Here is a 27,832-nt window from a genome sequence, read left to right on the forward strand (position 1 = left end):
TAGACCCACTTTCTTGTTACACCATCAATATTATCCAGTAATCAGAATCCTAAGTGTGCAGAATAACCTCTAATTATGCCCAAGTCACATGTGTGGAAGTGCTCTTCTGCTTCGAATTGCTTTGAATCTAATTTAACATTTCTCTATCGTACCTCACAGGACATTAGGACAGGGTAATGTTGCTACCATCAGGTGATTGGACTCTAGCAGACAAAAAATACAGTGATCCCCCTCCCAGACATAACACAAATTAAATCTACAAATTACACTACCAGTGAGGCATAGCATCATATTTTTCTAGTTTCTTTGGTGATGGTCATCTCTGTGCAATCTCTGCATGCAAGCTTTATGTTTTCAACTTGTTTTTCTCAAGATTCCCAGTAGGGACCGGAGATGGGACTATATCCGCATCTTTTGTTTACGGCCTCAGGCCAAGAGAAATGGTACACAACACGTAGCAAACCTGCATAGACGTCCTGTAAGGTTGCCTTTGGCGCTAGACCCTGGCATAGCAGAAGTCTGTGCAATCCTTACTTTGCTTGCTGACTTAGCAGAGTGCTATAGAGGTCCAGAGCGGTGATTCCCATTCTGGAAGTCATGACCCTGAAAGCCCAATTGGCATGCCTTCTGTGATTGGTAAATTTTGGATTGGCAAATGCCTCTGATGGGGGTCCCTCTATTGTTGTACCTTGTGGGATGTGGAGAAGTGTAGTATTTTTACTTGTCCCCTTGGTATCTTCCCTAATCCCGCCCACTGCAGGCTTTAATTTTATTTGTGTATATATCCTAATCAGCGCAACTAAAGCTAAATAGAAAATTATCCAACAAATATTCTTCAACAAATGATTAAAATTTCAGAAAATTCAAAAGCAAAGTATGAGATAATTGCTGCCAGTACTGCAAAAAAGTGTATTCCCCCTCATCTTCAAATAATACAAATATAAAGTTAGTACAGCGCAACCATCTATTTAAGTTTAGTGCAATTATTGTGTGACAAAACCTGCAAAAGCTATACGTGAACAAATAAATCTACACAAATGTCCCAATAGGTAAAAAGGATAAGAAAAAGTTTAAAAAAAAAAAAAAATCCTTATATTGAATGTTCCAAATTATCGTCCAAATTGTGCAAAAAAATATCAGGGAGCAAACAAATGTGCACAAATGTCCAAAATGATGAAACCCATACAAAAAAATTGTAAAAAACAGTTGAATTAATCCTTATAACGAGTGTTCTTGCCACCTCGGTGTAGAACGATCAACCTAAATCAAACAGGTGCTCATGTTATCCACCACCTGTGCTCGCTAGCAGCTCACCTCGAGCTTTGACTCCTGTTTCACCGGAGAGTCAAGACATGCTGTTCCCCTTTAGGCCCCTTTCACACAGGCGGACCGTTCAGATCCGCCTGTCCGTTTTTTTGGCGGATCTGAACGGTCCCCCCATGCATTCCTATGGGGCATCGGATGTCAGCGGAGACATGTCCGCTGACATCCGACCCGATCCGTCAAATCTGGACGGATGGAAACCCTATTTTCCATCCGTCCAGCGGATCGGATGGGATCGGGTGAGAACGGACTGACGGTCCGTTGACATCCGATTTCCCCCATAGAGATGCATGGGGAACTGTCAGCTGTGTCTCCGCACACAGCGCGGAGACACAGCTGTCGTCCTGCTGCTCAGCGGGGGATCGGCGGCTCGATCCCCCGCTGAGAAAAACGGACTCCGTCCAACGGACGGAGTGTGTGAAAGGAGCCTTAGGGATTTGTGGAGATCTGTGCGGATGGATGGATATCCTTAAGTGTTTCACAACCCATCTCTCTCCTTGCTCACATATATTACCGGCCATATAAAACAAACTACATATCATCTAGTGCTCTCTGTAAACATTAATGTATTACTATAAAGTCTAAAAGTAGCTCACTCACATAAAAAAAGCACTGAAAGCTGTGCCAGCTGTAATATGCACAATCTTGTAGCCACCGGCTTACCGCTGTCTGGTTGGTAATGGTTGCAGGGTAGCATCAGCTGTTAGCTCCTAACTCCACAAACGCGTTTCGTCATCCTATAGACTTTTTTATATTTGTTTTGTGTGTCCCCTCTGGTGACTGCTACATCTCAGAAGCGGTTTTAGGAGGGACAGTCGGATGTTTTTTGGCACCATTGTTGGGACAGTGCATGCTCTCTGCCCTCTTTTTGCTGCATGGGCGGCTAGGACACATGCACAGTGCTGCATTTGCAGTACGCTGTAGTTCTAATTGGGGGCAGAGCTAATTCATGTAAGACATCTTAAACCAGGAGAGCTTTGTACAGGTTCCTGTGGTACTGAGGGCTTAGTGCACACCACTTTCAGGAATTCTGAACTACATAGAGGCAGTAACTCTTTTTTTACATTTCACCCCAGGGTACAAGCATAACACCTTTTTGGGACAGTTACTTTGGCTGGTGCTAATACCATCTCAATTGAAAAGCAAGGGGGATAAATGAAGGTGTGTGGAAAACAGCCGGTCCCTAGTTTGAAATACTTACCCACCAGTCTGCTAACAAACCAAATAAACCTCTCTAACAATATAGGTTAAAAACAGGAGTTTAGTTAACACACATTTGCAAGTGCATGCGGAAGCTGCAAGGCCAACAACAAGGCATCCTGTGTAACTTGCAGAACCTAACACTAAATAACACTGCTCAACCTGAGTGTCTTTGTGAAGACACTCAGACACTCAGGTTGAGCAGTGTTATTTAGTGTTAGGTTCTGCAAGTTACACAGGATGCCTTGTTGTTGGTCTTGCAGCTTCCGCATGCATTGGCAAATGTGTGTTAACTAAACTCCTGTTTTTAACCTAAATTGTTAGACAGGTTTATTTGGTTTGTTAGCAGACTGGTGGGTAAGTATTTCAAACTAGGGACCGGCTGTTTTCCACACACCTTTATTTATCCCCCTTGCTTTTCAATTGACTACATACAGGGATGGAGACACTGAGCAGTGCTCGCCAGTTTCTCACTTAAAGTCCCAAAATTGCCCATTTCTTTTATTGGTGCTAATACCATAGCCCCTCCCAGCTGACTTTGGACTGTTTTCACAGCTAGAGCCCACATATTGTCGGTAGGCTTAATTTCTCAAACTATGGCACAGAGATGGGAAAAGTAGGGGTGAAGTTTCAAAAATTTCTCTATCCTTCAGAGAGGATCCTAGTGAGAGTTCCGCTTGCAATGTCTCCTCTGTCAGTTCTGTGTGGCTCTAATTCATTTGCTGGTTTTTCTGCTCCATTTGTTGCACCTTCCCCCAGTTCCTTTGTGTTGATAAAGAATTTTAATTGGCATAGGTCACAAATAAAAAAGCTCCCCCCTTCCCATTTCATGGAGGTGAAACTAGTGTGGGATCAGCTTGAAAAAGTGTGATCTTCAGGGGTGGATGTAAACTATCTTTCTCTTCAGTTGATGAACTGACACAGCGCTTCACAAATCATAACTTTAGAGTTATATCACCTTCTGCAGGAAAAGTACTAGGCAGAAAAAAAAACTTGGCTACGCCCATGGGACGTTCTCAGCTAATATTTAACACCTCTCTGCTGTAGGTATTCAGTTTGTTTCTCCTTCCTTGCATCTTTTTGCTTTTTCTCCTGGGAAATCTACAATCGACTGTCAGGTTGGGCGACGGGCTGGATAATCTAGATCCAGTGGTCCCCCCCAGTCCAGCGAGCTTGTGTAGACCATGGCTATGCGCTAGGTCGGTCACAACATAGCCTCATGGACAGAGGCTAGCCCACAAGTTAAATATCTCACAGGGTCTCATACGACCGGGTACTTGTCTGAGTCGCAGCACTCCTTTGGCCGACAGCTCCCCCACTTAGGTGGCGAGAAGCTCTGTCTGAAGCGTCACCCGCACCATAGAACGGTAAGTACAATGCCCCCTCTCCCCCTTTGTGTGGTTTGGGGTGGACGCGGGTACCTTCCAGGAATGGTCGGGCCTGCCTGCAGGTTCCCTCCTCCCATCCTAAAAAATCCCTCAGTTGAGCTGTGTTTTCCCCCTACCTCTGTGAATGACCCCAGACCTTGCGTCTGGTGGGGGTCCCAGCGCAGAGGACACAGCAAAGACCCCTGGGTTTCTCCCCAATGTCCCCCTCTGTAAATTCCATGGGATGGTGTATGTCCTGCCGTGTGGAGTACAGTACCTTTTAGAGGTCCCGGTGCAGATGGCGCAGGATGGATCTTGACAGTCTGTACAGAGTGTTCGGTGAAGCAATGTTAGGGAAGTTAGTCGCGGTGGCCATTTTTCTTTGGTTTTGCTTTGTCTCCGGCCAGCAGCCATGTTTTTGTAGTCTGTGACATCACAACAGCCATTTCCCCTTAGTCCAGTGTGATGCTGGAGACGGCCGGAGCCGCGTGGTGATGCCTGGGCTCTTCCTCTTATTCCCGGGATATATGAACAGGATGCCTCTTAGGGCAGTTTCTAGGTCTGAATTTCAGCACTGCCCTGGCTGGTAGTGGTGACTCCTTGGGGGTCCCTATCCCTCTCTTTCACTGCCAGTAGGTGCCCTGAGCGTGGGGGATCCATAGTAGTGCCAAAAACTTTTTTGTGCTGCAAGGTCTCCCTTATCCTATGAAGCCTCAGGGTCACATGTCCCCCAATTTAACCCCTCATGGAGATGCCGGGTCCCTTGGAACCCCAGCTCCCCATTGTTGCACTGTCGGCGGTCCTACAGTCCTTGGTATCCCAGGTGGAAGTGGCGTGTGGGCAAAGGACCAGGAGAAAGCATCCCCTGTCTTCTCCTGCTCAGTCTATCTCATCTGATTCAGAGCCTGGTGCCGCTGTGGACGTGGCCCATCCAGTGGGATTTGATATCAGGCCTCAGATTCTTCCAATAGTGAGGATGATTCCTCCACGGTCCCAGCAGAGAATGAGAAAACGCTGGTGGACGCACTTATTACTGCAGTGCATGAGACTTTGAAAATGGAGGATGTGGCTGATGTGGCTACGGATGTGGCTGGTTCTATTAATACACACAAGTCCCCTCGTACAGCTAAGAGGTTTCCTTATTTTCCTTATTTTGACAGATTTGTCTATAAGGAGTGGGGGCAACCAAAGCAATACTTTGTGATCCCCAAATTTTTCTCAGTACGTTACTTCTTTGAGGAATCACTTTTAAAAAAGTGTACTAGTCCACCAGTGGTGGACCCTCCTATTTCCAGGTTGCATAAAGCAATCAAGATCCCAGTAGAGGAATCTCCATCCTTTAAAGACCCAGCTGACAGGAAAGCGGAGGCTGGGGTGCGCTGCATGTTTACTATGGCTGGTTAGGCAGTGCGACCAGTCTTGACCTCAGCCCTGATGTCGCAGACCCTAACTGAATGGGCCAAACTTTTGTGCCTGGGTCTGGGGAATGAGCAGGTTCCCTCTGCTTACGTTGATCTGGCGGACCAGTTGGTCCAGAGGCTGCAGTTCTTATGTGATGCAGCTTTGGATGTGGCTCCCTTGCTGTCCAAGCTCACTGTTTCAGCGGTAGTGATTAGGCACGTGCTGTGGCTTAAGATTGGTCTAACAAGAAAGCTCTTATTTACCTTTTCAAGGCGATCGCCTGTTTGGAGCTACTCTGGATGACATCATTAAGGGTCTCACGAGGGAGAAGTGTACCTTCCTGCCACAGTTCAGGAAAGGGAAGGAGCCTCGTCACAAATGTGGCCCCTCCTCCTCAGCCCATAAAAAATTATTTCGGACTTCCGGGACTGCAGATAAGGGAAATAGATCTTTCAAATCTAGAGCTGGCTTCTCCGGACTCGCAGACAAGACCCATTCACCATGGAGGTCTGCCCTCACCCATGACTGGGGTGGGGGGACATCTTTGCTGGTTTCCGGCCTCGTGGACCTCCTTTGTGAGCGTCAAGGGGATCCACAAAATTATTCTATTGAGGATACCAAAGTAGGGGGCAGAGTTTGTCAGTTTCAGGGTTTTTAGTCGTCTTGTGCGGATATAATTCCTGCAAATGTTTGGGGGACGTCCAAACTATCCAAGGTCCCCCCTATCCCCGTCCAGGGAATTGAATCACCTGGGTCAGACTCTGGATCTAATGTTGACCAGGGTGGTCCTCCTTCTGGTCAAACTTCAGGAACCACGGGCCGTGAATTGCCGGCTTCTGTCACACAGACAGTCTTCTCTCAGCTTCTGAGTCTGGTGGTGTCCACCTTCAAGACAGTTCTATTTGCACAGTTCTGTATGCAGCTCCTTCAGCAGGTTCGGCTCCACAGGAGAATACCAAGGTTCGTGCCGAGGTCACAGGTTCCTCTGGCAGGTGCCATAGATGTTCTAGGAGGACCAGTTGTCCCAAGGGCTGATCTACCATCCTGCTTTTCAGCTGCTGGTTTTAATGGCTTAGCTATTGGAGGGATAGAGGTTTGTCTGGATCAGTGATCCCTACTATATTGAAGGTGAGGAAGTCGACTTCTAGCAAGATATACCTTTGTACGCAGAAAACGTACATTTGGTGAGTCGATTGGCGCTCATCCTCGCTCCTTTTCTGTAGCTAGGTTTTTGGCCTTTCTTCAACGTGGCATTGAGCAGAAGTTGGCCTTGAGTACCATCAGTGGCCAGGTGTCTGCCATGGCAATCTTCTGTCACCGACCCCTAGCCACGCACTATTGAGTTCGTACCTTCCATTAGGGGTTTGACATGTGGCTCCACCTGTACGGTCTCCTTTGCCACCATGGGATTTAAACTTGGTGCTCTTGGTTCTCCAGAAACCTCCATTTAAGAATATTCATGATTTTCACTTGCCTACGTTGTCCCAGAAGGTGGCATTCTTGGTCACAGGTTATTGGAATTGGTGGCATTATACTGTCGTACTCCCTATTTAGTGGTCCATGGAGATAAAGTGGTTCTTCGTCCCTGTCTGTCATTCCTGCCCAAAGTGGTCTCTGACTTCCATTTGAATGAGGACATTGTGTTGCCTTCCTTATTCGGGCGTTTAGTACTTCTTGGGCCTTCCGTCATTAAGCGTCAATAGCTCAAGTCTGCAAAGCGGCCACTTGGTTGTCGGTGCATACTTTAACCAAATTCTGCAAAGTAGATATTTTGGCCTCTGCGGATCAGGGCCGGATTAAGAGCATCATGGGCCTGGTGCTGAAGATTTTGGTGGGCCTTTTTATAGAAATAAATAAAATAAAAAAGCAAACTATTTTTTGCTAAGGAAGTGAGAGTGGGTACCTGTCAAATCTAGGTACCCGCTTCCTCCAAAAAAAGGACATGCCAAATGTGGCATATCAAGGGGTCAGGAGGCCTTAAAGCAGAAGTTACACTTTTGGGTGGAACTCCACTTTAAACAGAATCTTAGTCACTATATACACATCACACTCATGCCAAAGTCATTGTACCCACATAATACTCATTATTATTGTGCCATAAGGGAGAAGATGGGGGAGAGACAGGGAGGAGGAAGGGAGGGGGGTAGGGGAGGTGTAAACCTTAATAAAAGGACATTTTAAATCCTGTGTATCAAACAATGCAATATAGTGTGGCACCAAAAAGAAAATATACAGAACTTCAGTTTTGGGTGGAGTAATATCTCTGATATTATGTGCAACACTATTCCTACTAATAAAAGGCCACCAGTCTCTGGGTTTAAAGTGTACCCAAAGAGCTTTTATTTTATTTTGGATAGAGTAAGGAGGGGTTAGCCTGGGTTCACACTACTGCGATGGGGGAGCCACCGCCATTCCTGTGCGGGTTCCCGCATCGCATCTCCCCGCAGGCAGTTCATACTTTGCTCTGCAAACAGCTGCCGGTGTCAAAACAAAGGGACTTCCTGTCCCATAGTCAGTTCTTGCAGATGACACAAAATTGGCCAGGGCAATATCTTCACAGCATGAAGCAGATATCCTACAGAATGACCTGGACAAAATAACGGAGTGGGCAACGACATGGCAAATGAGGTTTAATGTTGAGAAGTGTAAGGTTTTGCACTTGGGGACTAAAAACATAAAATCACAATACACGTTAGGAGGGGAACCCTTGGGGGAATCAAAAATGGAGAAAGATCTGGGAGTCTTGGTTGATGATAGATTAGGCAATAGCATGCAATGTCAATCAGCAGCTGCCAAAGCCAGCAGAATATTAGCATGCATAAAGAAAGGGATGTATTCCAGAGATAAGACTATAATCCTTCCACTTTATAAAACTCTGGTCCGACCGCATCTGGAGTATTCTGTCCAGTTCTGGTCGCCAGTCCTCAGGAGGGATGTGTTGGAGCTGGAGAGAGTCCAGAGAAGGGCAACTAAACTGATTAGGGGATTGAAGGACCTTAATTATGAAGAGCGTCTGCAATCGCTTGATTTATTCTCCCTGGAGAAGACGCCTGAGGGGGAACATGATAGCAATTTACAAATATCTCAATGGGGATCTCAGCTTAGAAAAAAAGCTGTTCAATCAAAGGAATTGCACGAGGACTCGAGGGCATACAATGCGATTAGAGGAGAAGCGTTTTAACCTCAGGCAACGTGGGGGGTTCTTTACTGTGAGGGCTACAAGATTGTGGAATTCTCTACCACAAGAGGTGGTTTCTGCGGGAAGTATGGTGGCTTTCAAAAGACTCTTAGACGTACATCTCAAGGATCAGAACATTCAGGGCTATGTGAGATGATTACAGCCACACACACCTACACAGGTTGAACTGGATGGACTATTGTCTTTATTCAACCTCATCTACTATATGTAACCCCCAGATTGGTTTGCAGATCGCATTGCAAACTGTGAATTTGGACAGGAATTGGATCGCATGGGATCCGATTCCAGTGCGAGGAAAAAAAAAGGTTCCTTCAGCATTTTCTTGGGAATGCAATGGGAGTTTAGCCATACAAAATGTATGGCTGAATTTGCATTGCACAGATATCCCATGTGATCTGCATAGCAATGTGGTGCAAATCGCATGCGATGTCTGTGTTTGCAATAGTCTGAAACAAGGCTCATACCCCTGTCAGATTTTTTTCCAATCTGTGTCCCATTGAGGTGATTTCTCTTCACTTCCTGTCCCATAGCCAAACAGGAAGTGAGAGAAAATCCCTCCAAAGTTAGGGAATCCCTGGTTGTCACCAGAACTAGTGTCACCATTGGATGATTTCCCCTCTATTCCTGCTCTGGGGACACCCAAAATTTAGGGTTTTCATTTACTTCCACATTTGATGATAACAGTAAACAGGACAAATAGAGACCGAGAGGGTAAATCTCCCTAACAGGGACACAGGCAGTGATGGAAACCTGACAAAGGATCGAATCCCTCTTCACTCTATCAACAAACTAGAAAAAAAAAATTGCATTTAGTTATACTTTAACAATGTCCTAAAATGTTCTGTGAAGTGCTCCGCTTAAGTGTAGAAATTCACTTTGCACTCCACCTTATTTCAATTCCTTTTTTTTTTTTAGGTATTGCATGTGTAGAAAATAAGATGAGAGCTCATTGAATACCTAAAGAGAGCGACAGAAATAAGGTGGAGTTCAAAGTGAACCATACTATTACCTGCATGAATTGGCATTTGGGGGGTAAAAACATGCAGTGAAGAGGTATGATATCACCTCCTCACTGCCGGTCACTTTTCAGTTTAGTGACAGTGCCTGCTGCAAGTGTGTACAAGCCTTTGGGTTCACACTAGTGTGCTGCAGTTTGGCCGCATTGATTGTGTATCCGCAGTTTCCTGTAGTTTTAGCTGCAATCCTATTGATTTCTATTAGGTTGCACGTTTTTGCTGCATTTTCTGAAAGTGTACCAAAGATGCAGCATTCAGGAATTTTGTTGTGCTTTCAGAAAATACAGAAAAAAAAACATGCAACCTAATAGGAATCAATAAGACTGTGGCTTAAACGCAGGAAAACTGTGGATACACACCCAATGGGACAAACCATAGCAAACCAGTGTGAACCCACTTAAACGCACAAAGGACTAAGTACTACCATAGACTGATGACACAATTCTAAACACTTTGGCTGCAGTTTTAGCAGATAAAGCTGGAGGAAAAAGTTAAAAAAGAGGGGGAGGGAGAGAAGAAAGGAGGCAGGAGGAAGAGTCCAGTCACTGAGCTTACATATGGATGGTTCCTGGAGGCTTATCACTCACATATCTTATTCATGTTGTATGGCTGCTCTGTGTATAAATTCCTTCACTTCACTGTATGGACTGGTGTGGGCGGGCACAGAGGGACAGGGGCGGGAGAAGGCAGAACCAATCCAGTCTCTCTCCTCTTCCATTTGTGCAGGGGGAACTGTGCTCTGTGACACTGTAATATTCGCACTGAGCCAACACAGGGGCAGCCAGCTACCCCTACATTTACAAACAGCTTCTCCTGTCCCGTAGACGTTTATGGACAGGAGAAATCGGGCTCATGCTGCTGGCTGGGTGGGCCTATCATAAGGGAGGGGGCCTGGTGCTGCACCTCCAATAGCCCCTATGTTAATCCGGCTCTGCTGCAGATGCTTCTTTTGGCCGCAAGGTTTTGCAGGCTGCTGTTTAGGAGGGGCTGTTCCCACTTGAGGGGTGTTTTTCTTTACATTTTTATTTCAGATGGGTCTCCTATGACCCAGTTAGGGCTCTTGTGGTTTAGCCTTGGGTTTTTTCCCCGCCCCTAATTTTGCTTTTGCCACTGCTTTTGGACGTCCCTATAGTTATGATTTATGGAGCACTGTGTCTGTCAAACTGAAGAGAATATGGGATTTTTGTACAAATCCGTTTCTTTGAGTTCATCGACCAACACAGCACCCACCCCTCTAAGGAGTTTTTGATACCTCTAATACTGCTTGCTACTAAACTGAACACCTATAGCACAGAAGGGGTTATATACCAGCTGAGGACGATCCATGGGCGTAGCCAAGTTTTTTGTTCTGCCTAGTACTACTACTGCTGAAGGTGATTTACCCTATAGTTATGATTTATGGATCGCTGTGTCCATCGATTAACTCAGAGAAATGGATTTTACGGTGAGTACAAAAATCCCATTTCTCTGAGGAGTCTACTCCTGAAGAAACCCATGGTTGTCTCAGTCTCAAAAGGGGTTTGTTGATGTCCTGGTAGAAGTAGTTTAAACCAACTTATCTCTTCCTGAGATGCCTTCTCCAAAAGTTACTGGATTGGGGTCATGGTTGTCTGCCTTAGCACCCCCAATCTTTTCCTGTTCATCCTCATCTAAAGGATATATTGTATGTGGATTGGGCTCACCCTGGAAAAGTTTTTATCTCAACAAAGAGGTTTATGCAACAGTATCCTATTGAAAACCTAACAATAGACCTGGCAGTTTCCTATCTGAACAAGAGCTTGAAGGTGCCTGGGGACAAAAAGCTATCTTTTTATGGATGCAGTAAGGATGGCAATGCAACCGATAGATGCAGCTGTGGTTGTGTGTCAGGCCCTTAGGGTTTTGGGCTCGTCAGATGATGAAAGGAAAGGTTTCTAATTGTAGGGGTGCCAAATCTGCTAGGTGCCTAGAGGATTGTACTAAAAAGTCAGTAGTACAGAAACTTGTCCCTCATTTCACTTCCAAGAAGCCTTCTAAAGCAGGCCATAGTGTGATACGATTTTCTTTGCTACAGGCATGGGTTGCAGGAAAGAAAATGGTTTCTATTCCATTGACTGTGTTGATAGGGGAATCCCTCATGCGGAGCTATTGTGCAATAATCACATCCTAAAAACCCGACATGCTGGTTTTACCAAAGTCGATTGATCAATGCATTGACTTGGGTACAATCAGCCTGCCCATACATGGTTCGATTCTTGGTCCGTATTTAACCAGCCAAGATTCAAACTCCTCCTCCCAGTGAAAGGGCATTCCCATTCACTCTTGGACTCTTGGGGGGTAATATTGCTGGCCTTTACTGACTTGGACCAGGGAGATTACAGATGATTGGGTTTGCAGCATATTATCTCAGGGTTACAACTTGGAATTCCTAAGCCTTCATTTCCCTTGTTTCATGCACTCAGATATTTTGTTTTTAAATCCACAGAAAAAAATGAATTATTTTTCAAGCTCTGTCGTCTTCTTACACAGGGACTGATCGCTTCAGAGAGGAGAAGTTTTAAAGTTTCTATCCAATCCTTTTTACAGTTTCCAAACCAAATGGTGACATGCACCCAATTCAGAGTCTTAAGGGGCTCAATAGGTTTCATTGTGTACAAGCATTCCGAATGAAATCTGTCAGTGGTCACATTCATTTTAACAGGGAGACTTTTGCGTCAGTGGACATAAAGGATGCATCTCTGCACATCTCAGTTTATCCGCCACACCAATGGTTCCTCAGGTTTGCAGTTCAGAACACACATTTACAGTTTGTGGTATTGCATTCGGCCTATACACTATCCCAGGGTATCTGCTAAGATATTAGTTCTGGTCTTGGGCTTTCTGTGTTTCCAGGGTATTTCCATACCTGGATTATTATCTCCTCAGGGTTCACTCTGTTTCTCTTCTGGAGTCCAATATGCGTAGGACAGTAGTTACTTTGGAACGGTTCAGTTGGTTTCTGAACTTCAAAAATCACCCTTGGAATCAAACCTGTCGACTAGAATATTTGGGCCTGGTCCTGGACAAGGATCAGTCTATAGTAATCCTCTCCTCAGAGAAATTCTCGCGCTGATCTTCAGGTGCAGTTGCTTTGGGTGTTCCATCAACCTTAGGTACACTACTGCTTGAGAGTTCTGGGGAAGATGGTTGCTTCCTTAAAAGCGGTGTCTTTTGCCCGTTTTCATTCCACGCCTCTCCAACTGAATATCTTGTCAACATAAAACAATCGTATTTAACATAGAAATACTGTTAATACAGTCATGGCCATAAATATAGACATGTCTTCATTTCTGTCAGATAATGCATTTCTTCGCCCTGAAAATTATCGCAATTACAAATGTTTAGGCATTCCTATGTTTTTTTTCTTTTGTTTGTATTGGTATGACACAAATAAGGGGTGGAGATGCTTCTGTAATTTGTAATTAAACTCAACTATATCAAATAACAGATGCTGACTATTAAGAAATCACACTGGCAACTACAGTTCAATACCAGCACTTTTACCCCCTTCCTGCCCAGGACAATTTTCAGCTTTTGGCACTGTCGCATTTTGAATTGCAATTGCGCAGTCATGCAACACTGTACCCAAACTAAGTTTTTATTATTTTGTTCACACAATTAGAGCTTTCTTTTTTTGATATTTAATCACCACTGTTTTTTTTTCTTTGCTAAATAAACAAAAACATACTGAAAATTGTGGGAAAAAAAACAACACTTTTTTCTGTTCTAACATTTTGCAGAATAATAATTGTTCATAAATGTAGCCTACAATGTATTCTGCATCATTTCTTTGCTGAAAATAACCCAAATCAGTAGTCTGTAGCAAAGTTATAGAGTCCAAAATCTATGGTATAAATCTGAAAATCAATCAAACCTGATGTACTGATGGCCTATCTCAATTCTTGGAGCCCTAGAATGCCAGAATAGTAAAAATACCTCCCAGCTGACCCCTTTTTGGAAAGTAGGCAGTCCAAGGTATTTAGTAAGAGGCATGGCTGTTTTTTTTTTTTTTTTTTTTTTTTTAACATAATGTCATCAATGCAATACAGCATCATATAACTGGAGTGAAGGTGATCAGGGACACTGAGTGGTGACCGTACAATAGAAAAAAAAAGTTATTTTTTTTAATTTTATTTTTCTCTTACGTCCTCCGACAGTCGCCGCCTCTTCATATTCGTCACAATGGGGATAATTGACCTTTCTCCGTAGGAGTAGCTAGGCAACAGAATATGTCAATATTAAAGCTTTTAACATATCCCACCCCCAGGGGGTGGTTCCCTCAGTCAATACCCTCCTGCTTCCTGTTCCATACCTCAGTTTCATTGACTAGCTGTTAGGAGTTAGCTGGCTGTTTCTGTGCTGGGGCATTTTGTCTCAGCCTTTATCTTCTTTTTGATTTTATTTGAGTTTTTTTTCTCTTTCTTTACTTAGCTGTTACTTTTGTCAGCATTAGTTAGTTTCTTCTGATGAAGAGGATCGTGCGGGCTGGGTCTCGGGCTGGCCCCCCTGGTCGCAGATTGTGGGCCAGTGGCTTCCCAGCCTGCCATCGAGCGTTCAGTCAGGTATTTTTCCTGGCATATGTGAACGACCCATCCCTGTTCGCTGCAGGGATGCTATGGTGAGGTGGCTACCTCACTGGACGCCATGCGGTTTCGCACCGCAGTTCTACTGCGTCCTGGCTGCGACTCTCCCTGTCACATGTGCAGTGGCTTGATCGCTTGTGCAGGTTCCCCACGCCATTCTTAAGGTAATTGTACTGGAGACCTGTCTGTTTAGTGGGTGTCAGTCTGGCACTGTGTAACCCTGCATGTCTGTTCACACTGTGGGCTCCCTGTCTGGATGCTGCTGTGGGCTGCAAGGAGGGGGGCTGTGATACACTGTTCTGTCTTACTAACTGTGTGATTTCTCTGTGTGACATGCTATATGTTGTAGGGCATGCTGTGGTACATGTTTTGTGCAACATGCTGCGGTCCGCCATTTTAATGTTAACTACAGGCTTATGAGGGCGGCTTCTATAAGCTGGGAACGGCGGTTTTGGCGCCAAACGCCGCCATTTTGGCGGCGATCGCTCCGGCCTCATGTAGCACTGCATTTACCTCCTCCCCCGGCGGCCATTTTCTTGTAGCCTTCTATAGGCTTTATAGGAGCGGCTTCTGGTGCATCACTTCCTTTTCCCTGGGCACACCGATCGATACAGCAGCAGCAGTGATCTCTCCAGGTTTTTATCCTCCTTAGTCCTGTGTCCTTGCCTAAGTTTGTAGTTTTCCCTGTGGGGGTCGACTTGTGCAGGTGTGTGTGAGCGGTGGGCTGTGCACGCCGCGCTTTTAAAGGGGCAGTTACCCTTTTTTTCTCCTACACACTTCTGGGGGCATGGATTCTCAGGAAAGCAAATTTCCTCCACCTTTGCTGGGTGGACAAGGGGCTGCTGCTGTTTCCCCTGAGGGGGGCTATTTGGCCACGGTTGTGGCTAACCTGGCTGCTCAGGTGCAAATGCTTGTGGCTGCTCAATCCACTAAACGGCCCAGAGTTTCAATATCCTCTGATTCAGAGGGCGAAGGTGATGGGGCTGCTATGGCTGGGGTCCCCTTATCGGGGTCCCGTTCGTCCCTGGACTTTGCAGGGTCGGAGGGGGATGCAGAGGTTGAGGGGGTTGATGATTCCCCCCCTGGCTCGTCTGAAGAGCTTGCAATCATGGATGAATTGGTTGCTTCTATCAAACAAACGCTGCATTTACAGGATGAACCGTGTCCGCCTGCCGTCCTGGCTTCTTATGGGACGCAGCGGAGGCGCAAAACATCGCAGGTTTTTCCTTGTACTGAGGATTTTCAGCGCGCTGTTAGTGAACAATGGCGCAATCTAAAGAAACCTTTTGCTGTGCCAAGTAGGTTCAAGCTGCGTTATCCCTTCACACCCGCCACTGATGAACGTTGGTGTGTGCCACCTCCGGTGGATCACGCGGTGGCGGTTTTGAATAAATCTACTGCGATTCCGGCAGAGGACACCCCGGTGTTTCGGGAACCTACGGACAGGAGACTGGAGTCTCTTGCCCGTCATACTTACTCGGTTACTGGTTCCATGCTGAAAGCTATTTTTGCTTCCCTTATGGCAGCTCAGGCTGTCGCGGATTGGACCCAAGTACTCAGGCGCGTCCTGGTGGCTGATTCTGCCCCGCCGACGACTTTGGCAATGGTGGATCAGATCCATCAGGGGGTCATGTATTTGTGTGATGCGGAATTGGATGTAATTCCTTTGGCTGCACGTGTGCACAGTGTGGCGGTGTTGACACGCCGTTTGATTTGGCTAAAATGTTGGTCTGTGGACCAATCGTCTCGCAAGACTTTGGCTAATTTGCCCTATTCGGGATCTCGTCTTTTTGGCGACTCACTGGATACGCTGATTAAGGGGATCTCTGGGGGTAAGAGCACGCTCTTGCCCCAATCTCACAAGGCTAAGGGCGCTCAAGGTAAGAAGCACGCTTCGTTTAGGCCCCCTCAGGGGTCCTTTCGTGCCTTTCGGTCGCACTATAAGGGCAAACCCTTCAAGGGTCAAGGCTCCCAAAAGAAACCGTGGGCAGGTAAGCAGAAGTCCGGCCAGTCCGGATCCGCTGGCCATAACAACGCGGCCTGAAGGGACGCCCTCACCCAGTTCTGGGGTGGGGGCACGTTTGCTCGGTTTTCTTCAACCCTGGCTGGCCCGCGTTCGGGACAGGTGGGTTCAGGAGATCGTTCGATCCGGGTACAAGATCGAGTTCCTGTCTCGGCCGGCGAACAGGTTTTTTCCCTCAAACCTTCAACTGTCTCCGGAGCGTTTGCGGGATCTGCACCTGGCGGAGTGATGGTTCCGGAGCTCAGGGAGTGATGGTTCCGGTGCCTCATCGGGACAGATTTCGGGGGTTTTATTCAAATCTGTTCACTGTGCCCAGAAAGGAGGGCAAGGTACGTCCAATTCTGGACTTGAAAGCTCTGAACCGCTTTGTGCGGGTTCGCAAGTTCCGCATGGAATCCCTGCGCTCGGTGGTGGCTGCTCTAGTTCCGGGAGAATTCATGGCCTCCATCGACTTGAAGGATGCGTACCTACACATCCCCATTTTCGAGGGTCACCAAAGGTACCTTCGTTTTGCCATTGCGGAGGATCATTATCCGTTCGTGGCGTTACCCTTCGGTCTCGCTTCGGCTCCGCGGGTTTTCACCAAGGTGCTTGCACCGGTTCTGGCCTTACTGAGAACCCAGGGTATCTCAATCCTGGGGTATCTGGACGACATTCTGGTTCGGTCTGCGACCAGTCAGGGTCTGGTGAAGGACCTGTCCGTCACGATGCAAACTCTGCAGGAGTTTGGTTGGACGATAAACTTCCCAAAATCGACGCTGTGCCCGTTGGTTCGTCTTTCCTATCTGGGTATGATTCTGGATTCGGTTCAGGCGAGAGTCTTCCTACCGTAAGACAAGCTCAAAATGCTTCAGGACGAAGTCAGGTCCCTTCGGGACATTCCGTGCTCATCCCTCCGGTGCCTTGACTCTCTGGTTCTTGGCGTCCAAGCGAGACGTTTAACTCGCAGGGTCAGTCCCCGTCCAATGGGACTATGTCGCGGCCGACCCAGCGCGGAGCTCTGGTCTGCACGCGCTCGTAGGCTGAACCGGGGTGACCACTGGATCTCAACATCCAGCCCGTCGCCCGGTCCCGCATACTTACTTGAATGTGTCGCGGCCGACCAAGCGCGATGCAATGGTCTGCGCGCGCTCGTAGGCCGGCTGGGGTGACCACTGGATCTCAACATCCAGCCCGTCGCCCAGATCCGGCGTGATTTGCTTGAAGATCTCACAGGAAAACTGGAGACAAAAAAAAAACTACCTAAAAGAAAAAATTTTTCTAAAAAATCTTGCCAGGACCAGAGATCCCAGCAAGGAACTTAGGTCCTTACTCCTGACTAGACAGAAAAAAACTGATTCTCTGTAGCAGACAGGAAGAGGATATACCCTCTGGGACTGCCCCTAGGGTGGAGCCAGAACGTTTTTTCTTTCTGCCTAGTCCTACTCCTGCGGAGGCAGCATAACCCAATTGATGTGAATCAAAGAGGACTACGTCTGTCAATGAGCTAAGAGAAAAGGATTTTACGGTAAGATCTTACAAAAATCCAATTTTTATATATTAAATTTTTTTTTACACACTCTGCCAAGAGCAACATAATGTTACCATAGTAACATTTTACTACTCTGGAGCAGTGTGAAACATTGTCATGAAGTTTACAGCCCATGGCACTGTAGCTAATCTCCTTGGACGTGGACGAAAGAGAAATGTTGATCAAAGGTTAAAACAAAGGATTGTTTGAATGGTGGATAAAGAACCTCAATCACCTTCCAGACAATTTCAAGATGATCTTCAGGCACAGGGTACAACTATGTCAGCTCACACTATACAGTATGTCACTATCTGAATGAAAAGGGACACTATGGTAGGAGACCCACTGCTGACACAGAAACATAAAAAAGCCAGATTGGAGTTTGTCAAAACTTACCTGAGGAACCCAACATTCTTTTGGGAGACTGTGCAGTGGATAGACTAAACAAAATTACAGATTTTTGGCAAAGCCCATCATTCTACTGTTATCAGAAAAGGAAATGAGGCCTTTAAAGAAAATAATACAGTCCCTACAGTCAAACATGGTGGAGATTCACTAATGTTTTGGGGTTGCTGTGCTGCTTAAGGCCACTGGACGTCTTGACTATGTGCATGGCATTATGAAATCTGAAGACTACCAAAGAATTCTGGGGTGCAATGTAGGGCCCAGTGTCAAAAAGTTGGCTCTCTGTCAGAGGTCCTGGGTCTTACAGTAGGACAATGACCCAAAGCACACGGCAAAAAGCACCCAGAAATGGTTTAGGACAAATCACTGGAGAGTACTGAACTGAGTTCATATCTAAATACCATAGAGCACATGAGAGCTCAAAACCACATTTGGTAAAAGGAACCTTTCCAATCTGAGAGGCCTGGAGCAGTTGGAAAAATTCCAGTACAGAACTGTAAGAAACTCATTGACTGTTACAGGAAGCAATTGATTTCAGTTAATATTTCCAAGGGGTGTGCTACCAAATAATAACTTGAGGTTGCCAATAATTTTGTCCAGGTCATTTTTGGAGTTGTGTGGCATGTGTAAGATTTGGCTTTTTGTTTCTCCACTTATTGTTGTGTCCTACCAATACAAAAAATGAATATGAGAGTGCCTAAACATTTGTAATTGCAACAGTTTTCTGGGAGAAATAGTGCATTATCAGACAGAAATGCAGGGGTGCCAATATTTTTGGCCATGACTGTATCTGAGGCGAAGTCTGTAGAATAATTTATAAGATTTTCATTATCTTGCGGTAGCAATAACACTTTTACTTGTCCACAGATAAAGGCTTGCATGTGGAAGTGCGCGTAAACAAAGAGTGGTTCACCGGGCGTGTGACTTCTGTAGAATCTGGAAAACAGGGTGTTCGCTGGAAGGTGAAGTTCGACTATGTACCCACAGACACAACTCCACGTGATCGATGGTAATGTTTTCTGCATATCGTTTAAATTTGTGAATGTGTGGAAGCTGCTTGTGTGTTTTTATAAAAAGGTTCAACAAATGTAAATAACAAGCTCAATTATAGAAAAAGGTATTTTCTCTATTGTTTATTGATGAACGCAGTTCTCTGATCCAAATCAGTAGGGTTATACTGCCCCCTGCAGGAGTAGAAAGTTCTGGCTACGCCTATGGGCAGTCCCGGAGGGTACACCCTCTCTCTTCCTGCATAGGATGTCAGTTTTAATCTGCCTAGTCAGTAGTAAGGACCTAGTTCCTTTCTGGGATCTTTGGTCCTGGCATACAAACGCCTGTTTGGAGCTACCCTGGATGACATCATTAAAGGTCTCAAGGTCTAGCCAGGCCGTTAAAGAAAGCGACCATAAAGCAGGATGAAAGATCTGCCCTTGAGACAAAAGATCTTCTCTGATAGGGAGTCTCCAAGGAGCATCGGCTACCAGCCTTACGAGGCCTGCGTACAAAGAACGGCGAATCCAGTCTGGAGCCACCAGAATGACTGGAATCCCTTCTGCCTCGATTCTGCGCAGAAGTCTTGGCAGAAGCTGTAGTGAATGAAAAGCATAAATCAGACGATACTGACCCCAAGAGGCCACCAGAGCGTCTGCGGTGTCGGCCAAAAAATCCCGAGATCTTGCCACAAACTTCTGAACGTTCCGGTTGAGAGAAGAGGCCAACAGGTCCACGTCGGGAATCCCCCACCGGAGACAGTTGTTGAAACATTTCCGGATGAAGAGATCATTCGCCCGGCTCCAACCCCTGTCGACTGAGGTAGTCCGCCTGCCAATATACTACCCCTGGAATGTGCACAGCAGAGGGCTGGAACATATCATTGTGCCCACCTTAGTATGCTGGCTACTTCTCTGGCCACTAGGGCACTTTTGGTATCCCCTTGATTACCTGGTTACCAGTTTACCTGGTTGGCCATGTTTTTAGCCTCTTTTTGGGAATTATATCCACTGCTGTGTTTTCCCACCCCTCATATGGATAGTGCTTTGGGATGTCCCAAGGGTCAAAGAAGATCTAAACGAAAGAGAAAACTGGATTTTTGTCTACGAGTAAAATCCTTTTCTCTGATGTTCATTGACGGACACAGCACCCACCCCTCTGTGGAGTTGGGTTATGTATTCTTCTGACACTGCTTTTTACAAACTGAAGTCTAGGAAGTGGGAAGTATACCCCCTGGGACTGCCCTAGGGGTGTAGTCAAATTGGTTTCCGCCTAGTCCTACTCCTATGGAGAGCAGCATAACCCCAGGGGCAAAGAAGATATGGAGCTGTGTCTTTGAATGAACATCAGAGAAATGGATTTTACGGTAAGACAAAAATCCAGTTTTAAAGATATGTACTGTGTAGTTCTACTAAGGGCTCTTTCACACGGTGGACCAATGGGGTCTGGCTGTCTGTTTTTAGGTGGACCCGTTCAGACCATCCATTGCCCTCTATGGAGCAGCGAATGTAAACAAACGTGTCTGTTTACACCAGCTGACATCTGATCCTGTCCACTAAAAACTGATGGATGGGGTATCCGTTCCCAATTCGTCTGGTGGACCGGGTCAGTTGGACTGGAGGTCTGTTTACATCTGACAGCTCATAGAGGAGCGCAGACTGTGTGTCCACTCTGCATAAGCGGAGCGAAACACGGACCTGTCATCCACCTGCTCAGTGGAGATCAGCGGACAGATCCCCTGCTGAGCAGGTGGATGCGCTGCTAAAGTCTGCTAGTGTGAAAGAGCCTTAACACATGCCAAAGTTACGAAACCTTTGGTATTGACAGATACAGTAAAGTGCTAGTAAAGTCTGTTTACAAAAAGGTTCCTATGCTTTGGCTATTTATATGGCTGGGCTGCGATGATGTCACTCCCAGGCATGTGCATGGGAGTCCCGACTACTGCACAGCGCACACCAGCGCTCAAGTGTGCTCTCCATTCAGAGTACTGTGCACACGTGCCGTTGATGTTTACTGGCTGCTACAAACAAGAATATCTCCTAAACTATGCGCAGTTCACTGTACCTGAAAAAGCGCACTTTACTTCCGCTTTAAGATCCTCTTTTACTTTAAATACGGGTGAGTTTATAGTAAAGTGGAACACTTTGATTTGTTGTTTGTAGGGTGGAGAAAGGTAGTGACGATGTAAGACTTATGAGGCCACCGTCGCCAGAACGTGAGACACTTGGTACACAGCAAGCTGAACCCTCTACCTCTGACAACAGCAGGATCGAACCTGACACAACAGAACCTAGTGCTAGCCTTGCACCAGTGGAACAACTTGCACAAGTTGTAAGGTAAGTTTAATGACACTATCTGTGGAATGATTTTGATCCTGTAAGGGGTATCAAACTCAATGTCATCTCAGGCTGCATCAGCATTATCGTTGCCCTCAAAGGCCCGGAATAGATGTCCAGAGCACCCCAACCCCCCTTTCATCAGATGTCAAAAGTCCAGCCCCCCCACCCTCCCATACATTACAGTGCATCCCCTATCTTGTGCTGCTGATGGGAAGAAGCTGGGTCAGAGCTGGGAAGCAGAAAGTGAAGGGTCTGGAGGAGGACTGGACCCAGCTGCCGGAGACTACTGTCTCCTGAGACCAGGGGAGGTGTGGATGAGGGGGTGCTGCAGCTGAACAGAGGCACAGGATCTGTAGGAGGAGTTCTGCCCTTCTGTCTGCTGCCAACTGCTGAGACAGAGTGGGGTTGAGATGAGGGGCTGCTGCAGCTGAACAGAGAGGCGCAGGATCTGTAGGAGGAGTTCTGTCGTCCTTTCTGCTGCCAACTGCTTAGACAGAGTGGGGGCAGAAAAGAGGGGGGTGCTGCAGCTGCAGGAGAGGGGCAAGGGCCACATGGAATAACCTAGTGGGCTGAATTCGGCTCACAGGCCTTGTGTTTGACACTTGCTCTATGTAGAAATACAGTGCATCCCGAAAGTATTCACAGCGCTTCACTTTTTCCACATTTTGTTATTTTACAGCTTTATTCCTAAATGGATTAAATTCATTATTTTCCTCAAAATTCTACAAATAATACCTCATAATGACCACGTGAAAGAAGTTTGTTTGAAATCTTTGCAAATTTATTAAAAATAGAAAAAGGAAATTGATTCATGACCTGGAGGACCTGGTACTCTCCGCACAGGGTAGACGGGAACAATACTCCAAAACATGGGCATGTTGGAATATGTTTATACTGTCAGACGGGGGACAGGCTTTGAGCGCTACCCCCCCATCGACCACTGCCTGACTGAAGACGGAGTCGCCCGCACGGGTTGCTTGCTTCCCCTATCCTTCACCACTACCTGTGGACCCTCTCCCCCCTTTCTATAGTCCTCCTTTTGGCTTTTTCTCATTCCATATTCCGTCTTCACTCCCCTCCCTTTCCTCCTAACCGTCTTCCCCTCCCTCTGTCCTGTAACCCTTCTTTACATATACAGCTACTCAGGGCTTTTTTTCTCATACAATAGGTGCAGGAACTCCCCTTTCCGAGTCACCCCTTGCCTCCGCCCCCCTACCCACCTCCTGCACCATTCCTTAGTTACACCCCCTAAGTACTGCTCCTTTTAGAGAATACAGAACCATGTAGCAATTGTGGTACTAAGTAATTTGTATGGAATTTGTTAATAATAACAAGAAAAACAGTAAACTAGATCACATGCGCCAGCAACAATAGATCCCCTCAGCAACAATGAACCACCCGGAGTGTAAATACCCCCTCCCCCAGCAACAAAAGATCTCCAGCAGCAATAACAGCTCTCCCTGCAGCCAGCACCAATAGACTCTCCAGCAGCCAGCAGCAATAGACCCTCCCCCAGCAACAATGTATCACTCGCAATAGACCCCAGCAGCAACAACAGATTTCACTAGATCCCTCCCAGCATCAACTGACTCCCAGCAACAGGGGAACCCCCACCAACAACAATAGACCTCTGAGCAACAGTAGACGCCCCTCCCCCTCCCGCAAAATTAGATCTCCTCCAGCAACAATAGATCCCTCCAGCAGCTAGCATTAATAGACCTTGAACCCCTTGCCATTACATACAGTCAGTGCTGGAGGTGCCGGAACTGCGTTCCTCCGCGTTCCCGCTGAAAAAAAGCCCTGCAGCTACTCCACTTTACCCCACATTAAGCGTATGAATCCAATGGTTTTGGTTTCCAGTACACATGCTACTTTGCTTTCCCTGTTGATTTCTGCTACCATACTTGTGTGTTGCCTTGTAGTTAGGCGCCTTAACCTCTACATTATGCATTCATATGTGTTATGAATCTCTCAGTTCTTTGGCATTTGTACTTTGATTGTAATTTATCACGGTTCTTGCTGATGTGCTATACCTCTGTTTATACGCATTTTATATACTGTGTTCTATCTTATGTTCAATAAAGTCAAATTTGAAAAAAAAAAAAAAAATAGGAAAAGGGAAAAATCACTTGTACAGAAGTATTCACAGCCTTTGCCATGACACTTAAAATGGAGCTCAGGTGCATCCTGTTTCCACTGATCATCCTTGAGATGTTTTTACAACTTGATTGGAGTCGACCGGTGGTAAATTCAGTTGATTAGACATGATTTGGAAAGGCACACACCTGTCTTTTTTAAGGTCCCACAGTTAACAGTGCATCTTAGAGCACAAACCAAGCCACGAAGTCCAAGGAATTGTCTGTAGACCTCTTAGACATGATTGTATTGAGGCACAGATCTAGGGAAGGGTACAGAAAAATGTCTGCAGCATTGAAGGTCCCAATGAGCACAGTGGCCTCCATTGTCTGTAAATGGAAGAAGTTTGGAATCACCAGGACTTTTCCTAGAGCGGGCTGCCTAGCCAAACTGAGCCATCAGGGGAGAAAGGCCTTAGTCACGGGGGTGACCAAGAACCCGATGGTCACTCTGACAGAGCTCCAGCATTTCTCTGCGGAGAGAGAAGAACCTTCCAGAAGAACAACCATCTCTGCAGCACTCCCCCAATCAGGCCTCTATGGTAGAGCAGCCAGACTAAAGCCACTCCTCAGTAAAAGGCACATGACAGCCCGTCTGAAGTTTGCCAAAAGGCACCTGAAGGACTCTGACCATGAGAAACAAAATTCTCTGGTCTGGTGAAATAAATATTGAACTCTTTTGCCTGAATAGCAAGCGTTATGTCTGGAGGAAACCAGGCACCGCTCATCACCTGGCCAATACCATCCCTACAGTGAAGCATGGTGGTGGCAGTATCATGCTGTGGGGATGTTTTTCAGCAGCAGGAACTGGGAGACTAGTCAGGAGCGAGGGAAAAATGAATGCAGCAATGTACAGAGACATCCTTAATGAAAACCTGCTCCAGAGCTCTCTGGAACTCGGACTTGGGCGAAGGTTCATCTTCCAACAGGAGAACGACCCTGTGCTCCAACAGGAGGGAAAACTCTGAATGTCCTTGAGTGGCCCAGTCAGAGCCCAGACTTGAGCCAGATTGAACATCTCTGGAAAGATCTGAAAAGGGCTGGGCACCAATGCTTCCCATCGATCCAGTTTCTCCCATTCTTCTTTGAGAGTTCCTGCAAAGAAGAATGGGAGAAGCTGCCCAAAAATAGGTGTGCCAAGCTTGTAGCATCATACTCAAAAAGACTTGTCTGTAAATGGCGCCAAAGGTGCTTCAACAAAGTATTAAGAAAAGGCTGTGAATTCTGATGTACTTGTAAATTTTTCAAAAAAAAAAAAAAATTGCAAAGATTTCAAACAAACTTCTTTCACATTGCCATTATGGGGTATTGTTTGAAGAATTGGGAGGAAAAAAATGAATTTAATCCATTTTGAAATAAGGCTGTAACATAAAATGTGGAAAAAGTGAAGCGCTGTGAATAATTTCCGGATGCAGTGTACATCTTTTGTTAGCATTTCTCAAGAACCTGTTTGTGTTGCTACAATGGCCTTAGCTTTGAGTTGTTTTGCATAGTGTCTTATGAGGTAAACACCAGTGTTAATTTTGGCAGCAAATTTCGATTTAGTTTTAGTCCTAGTCTTTTGACTAAAATGCCATTTTAGTTTGTCGTATTTTAGTCTTTTGACTAAAATGCTATTTTAGTTTTAGCCGTATTATAGTCGACTAAATTCTCCTGTACATTTTAGTCGACTAAAATCTCATACATTTTAGTCAACTACAAATCAAATGGGTTTAGTTAATTTGTAATGCATCATTTAAACATTTCTCTAGAATCTCAAAACTAATGATATATTCCTGGAGTAAAAATGCAATATGTTATTTATGGTATTAAGGTTTGAACATGCACTACAGACACACATTTAGCCATTGATACAACGTCTTTGTAAATAAAACCAAGTTTCATAAACCAACAAAAATATTGCTTTTTGACAAACAGAAGTGCAACTTTAAAATACAAAAAACTGTAAACTCTATTGGCTGTAATGTCATTGCACATATTACCTGAATATATTACCAACATTAAATATTAAGAAAAGCCTTTTTCTTATTTTTTTTTCTCTTTCAGCACCTTAGTATATAGCCCCTTACTTATGCTTATGCAGTAGTGCAATACAGGTTTAAACTTAAATGTGCTATTATTACAGGCACTGGATGAAATTGTGTTGCCGATTTTAGAAATGGCCAGCAGAGTAGTGTTAATTTTAAAGACAATTTTCTATTTAGATTTAGTCACAGTCTTTTGACTAAAAAGTAATTTTAGTTTTAGTCGTATTTTAGTTAGCTAAATTGTTTTAGTCATATTTTAGTAGAATAAAATAGTGTTAATTTAGTCAACGAAATTAACACTGATAGACACTATACACTTTTATTATGCTATCACTTCTAAAAACACATGACACAAAAGATATTGCGATAATATACTCCATTACAGGGAGGGTGTAAATATGTTTCAAAGACCTTATCATCTGTTCCTATATTTTTTAGCTTTATAATGGTTTATTTTTTTACTTTTTTATCATCTTGTCTTACGGACAAGAGTTCTAGCTGCTTCTTCCACATTGGATTCATTGTGTTATTTTGTTGTAAGGTTATTTTTTCTAGTTACCTTTTATAATATGTGGATTCAAGAGACCTTACAGGCGATGACAATATCACCTAATACTGAAATCTGCTTTGAGAAAGAAAGCAGAAAATGAAACTGTTTAATAGATACAAATTCTGAGTTTTAGAAGTACAGTAGCAGAATCTTTGTACAGGGTATGACTGTAACGTCTTGGTCTTTTTTTTGTATCTGTCCAGCATGACCAGTTCTTTTTTTTTCCTCAAATAGATGTGAATAAGCTCTTGCCTTGTAATACCGGCCATAAACGGTAGCAAAGAAAATTGCTTGATTCCCCATTAAACGCAGGCGGTGTTGATGGGGAATCCCTTCCACAGAGCCATTATGTTGTCCTGGTGGGGGAGGGGAAGCCGCCCCTGATGGGAGAACAGTGATTATAGCACACTGGCAATAACAGCCACTGGCAATAATCAAATGTAAAATCCCCACAGGCTGAGTATACCGAAGTTGGCCAATCTATCAACTTTGGTACATTGAGCCTATCCATACTTGGTTTAAATCTTGGTCGAGATTCAAATCGTCTATGGCCAACTAAGTCTGTATAATTCACTGACCTCCTTCAAAAGTATAGTAAAGGGAACTTTTCCAATAAAAGACAATTGTTGGCATAGAAAAAACGCAAATGTAACAATGTTTTAGTTTAGTTTTCTTTGTTTTAAAACACAACTGCTGGTTTACTCAAGGTCCGGGTGTGTCTGGGGTTATTGGCAAAGATTTGCATTATAAGGGTCATAAAATAGAATGTAACTTATGATATAGCTGATACAACTAAAATATGCTACATTTTGGTTAACATGTTCTTCTCTAATTCAGGAACTGCTTAAGATATTTCTTGCCACCCAATTTTCATATAACCAAGAATGAACTGAGCACAATGAGTGCCGAAGATCTTATAGCCTTTCCTTTGGTGAGTGAAAACAAGAACATCAGCAGTTCATTCCACTATCCTTTTATTTGCCTTAACCAGCTAATCTGTAATAAGTAGTCTGAAAAAGTATATATGGCTTATTCTGTTTTTGTAGAATTTTAATTTAATATGTTTTTAGCTTTGTACTTTTTCAACCTATGCTGTCTGAATTGAGTTTGCACAGTTTTCTTTCTGTATTATTCGTTGAGGGACACAATTTGATGATACCAAGCAATATGGAACAATGGTGCTGCCTAAAGAAGAAATGGACACTAGGCACAAGAAACAGAAGGTTAGCCCCCTAGTGCCTAGAACACCACCCACCTGTTCTCACTTTTCGAAGGATCTTTTTCCCCTCTGCTAGAATTTTGGTTTTCTACTATTAACAGCTGCTGATAGATTCATGTCACATAGTTTGAAATCTTGGAAGTGTCTATCCAACAAGCACTGGTTGATTTATTTTAATAAAAGATAAGTTCATTTAAAAAAAAAAAGGAGCCTGCAGAGCATTGCACCCGCAATCAGGAGATTTAGAGGAGCCCAGTCTGTGCGAGCACAGAGAATTCTCCTTTCCTGTAGTTTCTTCCTTCTTAGAGAGCGTCCATTTTGCTTTTCCTCCACTAGATGTCCTTGGTCTACCGCCTGCAGTGAAGGTGACAGGGCGATGAGTAGAAGTGAGTTTGGACATCTTCCGAACTCTATCTAATCAAAATTCCACTCGGTTTTTACTCCAGTGAGCATGAGTTTGGTTACATATGAGTTCGGAGAACACCCTAGAAATGGGCTTACATGGCTTCCTTCTCCTCCTCTGCTAG

The 27,832-nt window shown here is 45.0% G+C and overlaps 1 protein-coding gene across 3 annotated transcripts in view; it reads left to right on the top strand.

Moving 5' to 3' along the window:
- Positions 1-27,832, top strand: part of MORC2 (MORC family CW-type zinc finger 2) — a 204,927-nt gene that overhangs the window by 169,196 nt on the left and 7,899 nt on the right. For all 3 annotated transcript variants that reach the window (XM_082266820.1, XM_082266818.1, XM_082266819.1), the window contains exons 22-24: positions 18,913-19,054; positions 21,198-21,371; positions 26,924-27,017. In XM_082266820.1, coding sequence (XP_082122946.1) covers positions 18,913-19,054; positions 21,198-21,371; positions 26,924-27,017 — 410 coding nt within the window. The remainder of the gene's footprint in view (positions 1-18,912; positions 19,055-21,197; positions 21,372-26,923; positions 27,018-27,832) is intronic.

Source organism: Pelophylax lessonae (genome assembly GCF_965119305.1).
Source record: "Pelophylax lessonae genome assembly, chromosome: 1".
In the NCBI taxonomy this organism is placed as follows: domain Eukaryota; kingdom Metazoa; phylum Chordata; class Amphibia; order Anura; family Ranidae; genus Pelophylax; species Pelophylax lessonae.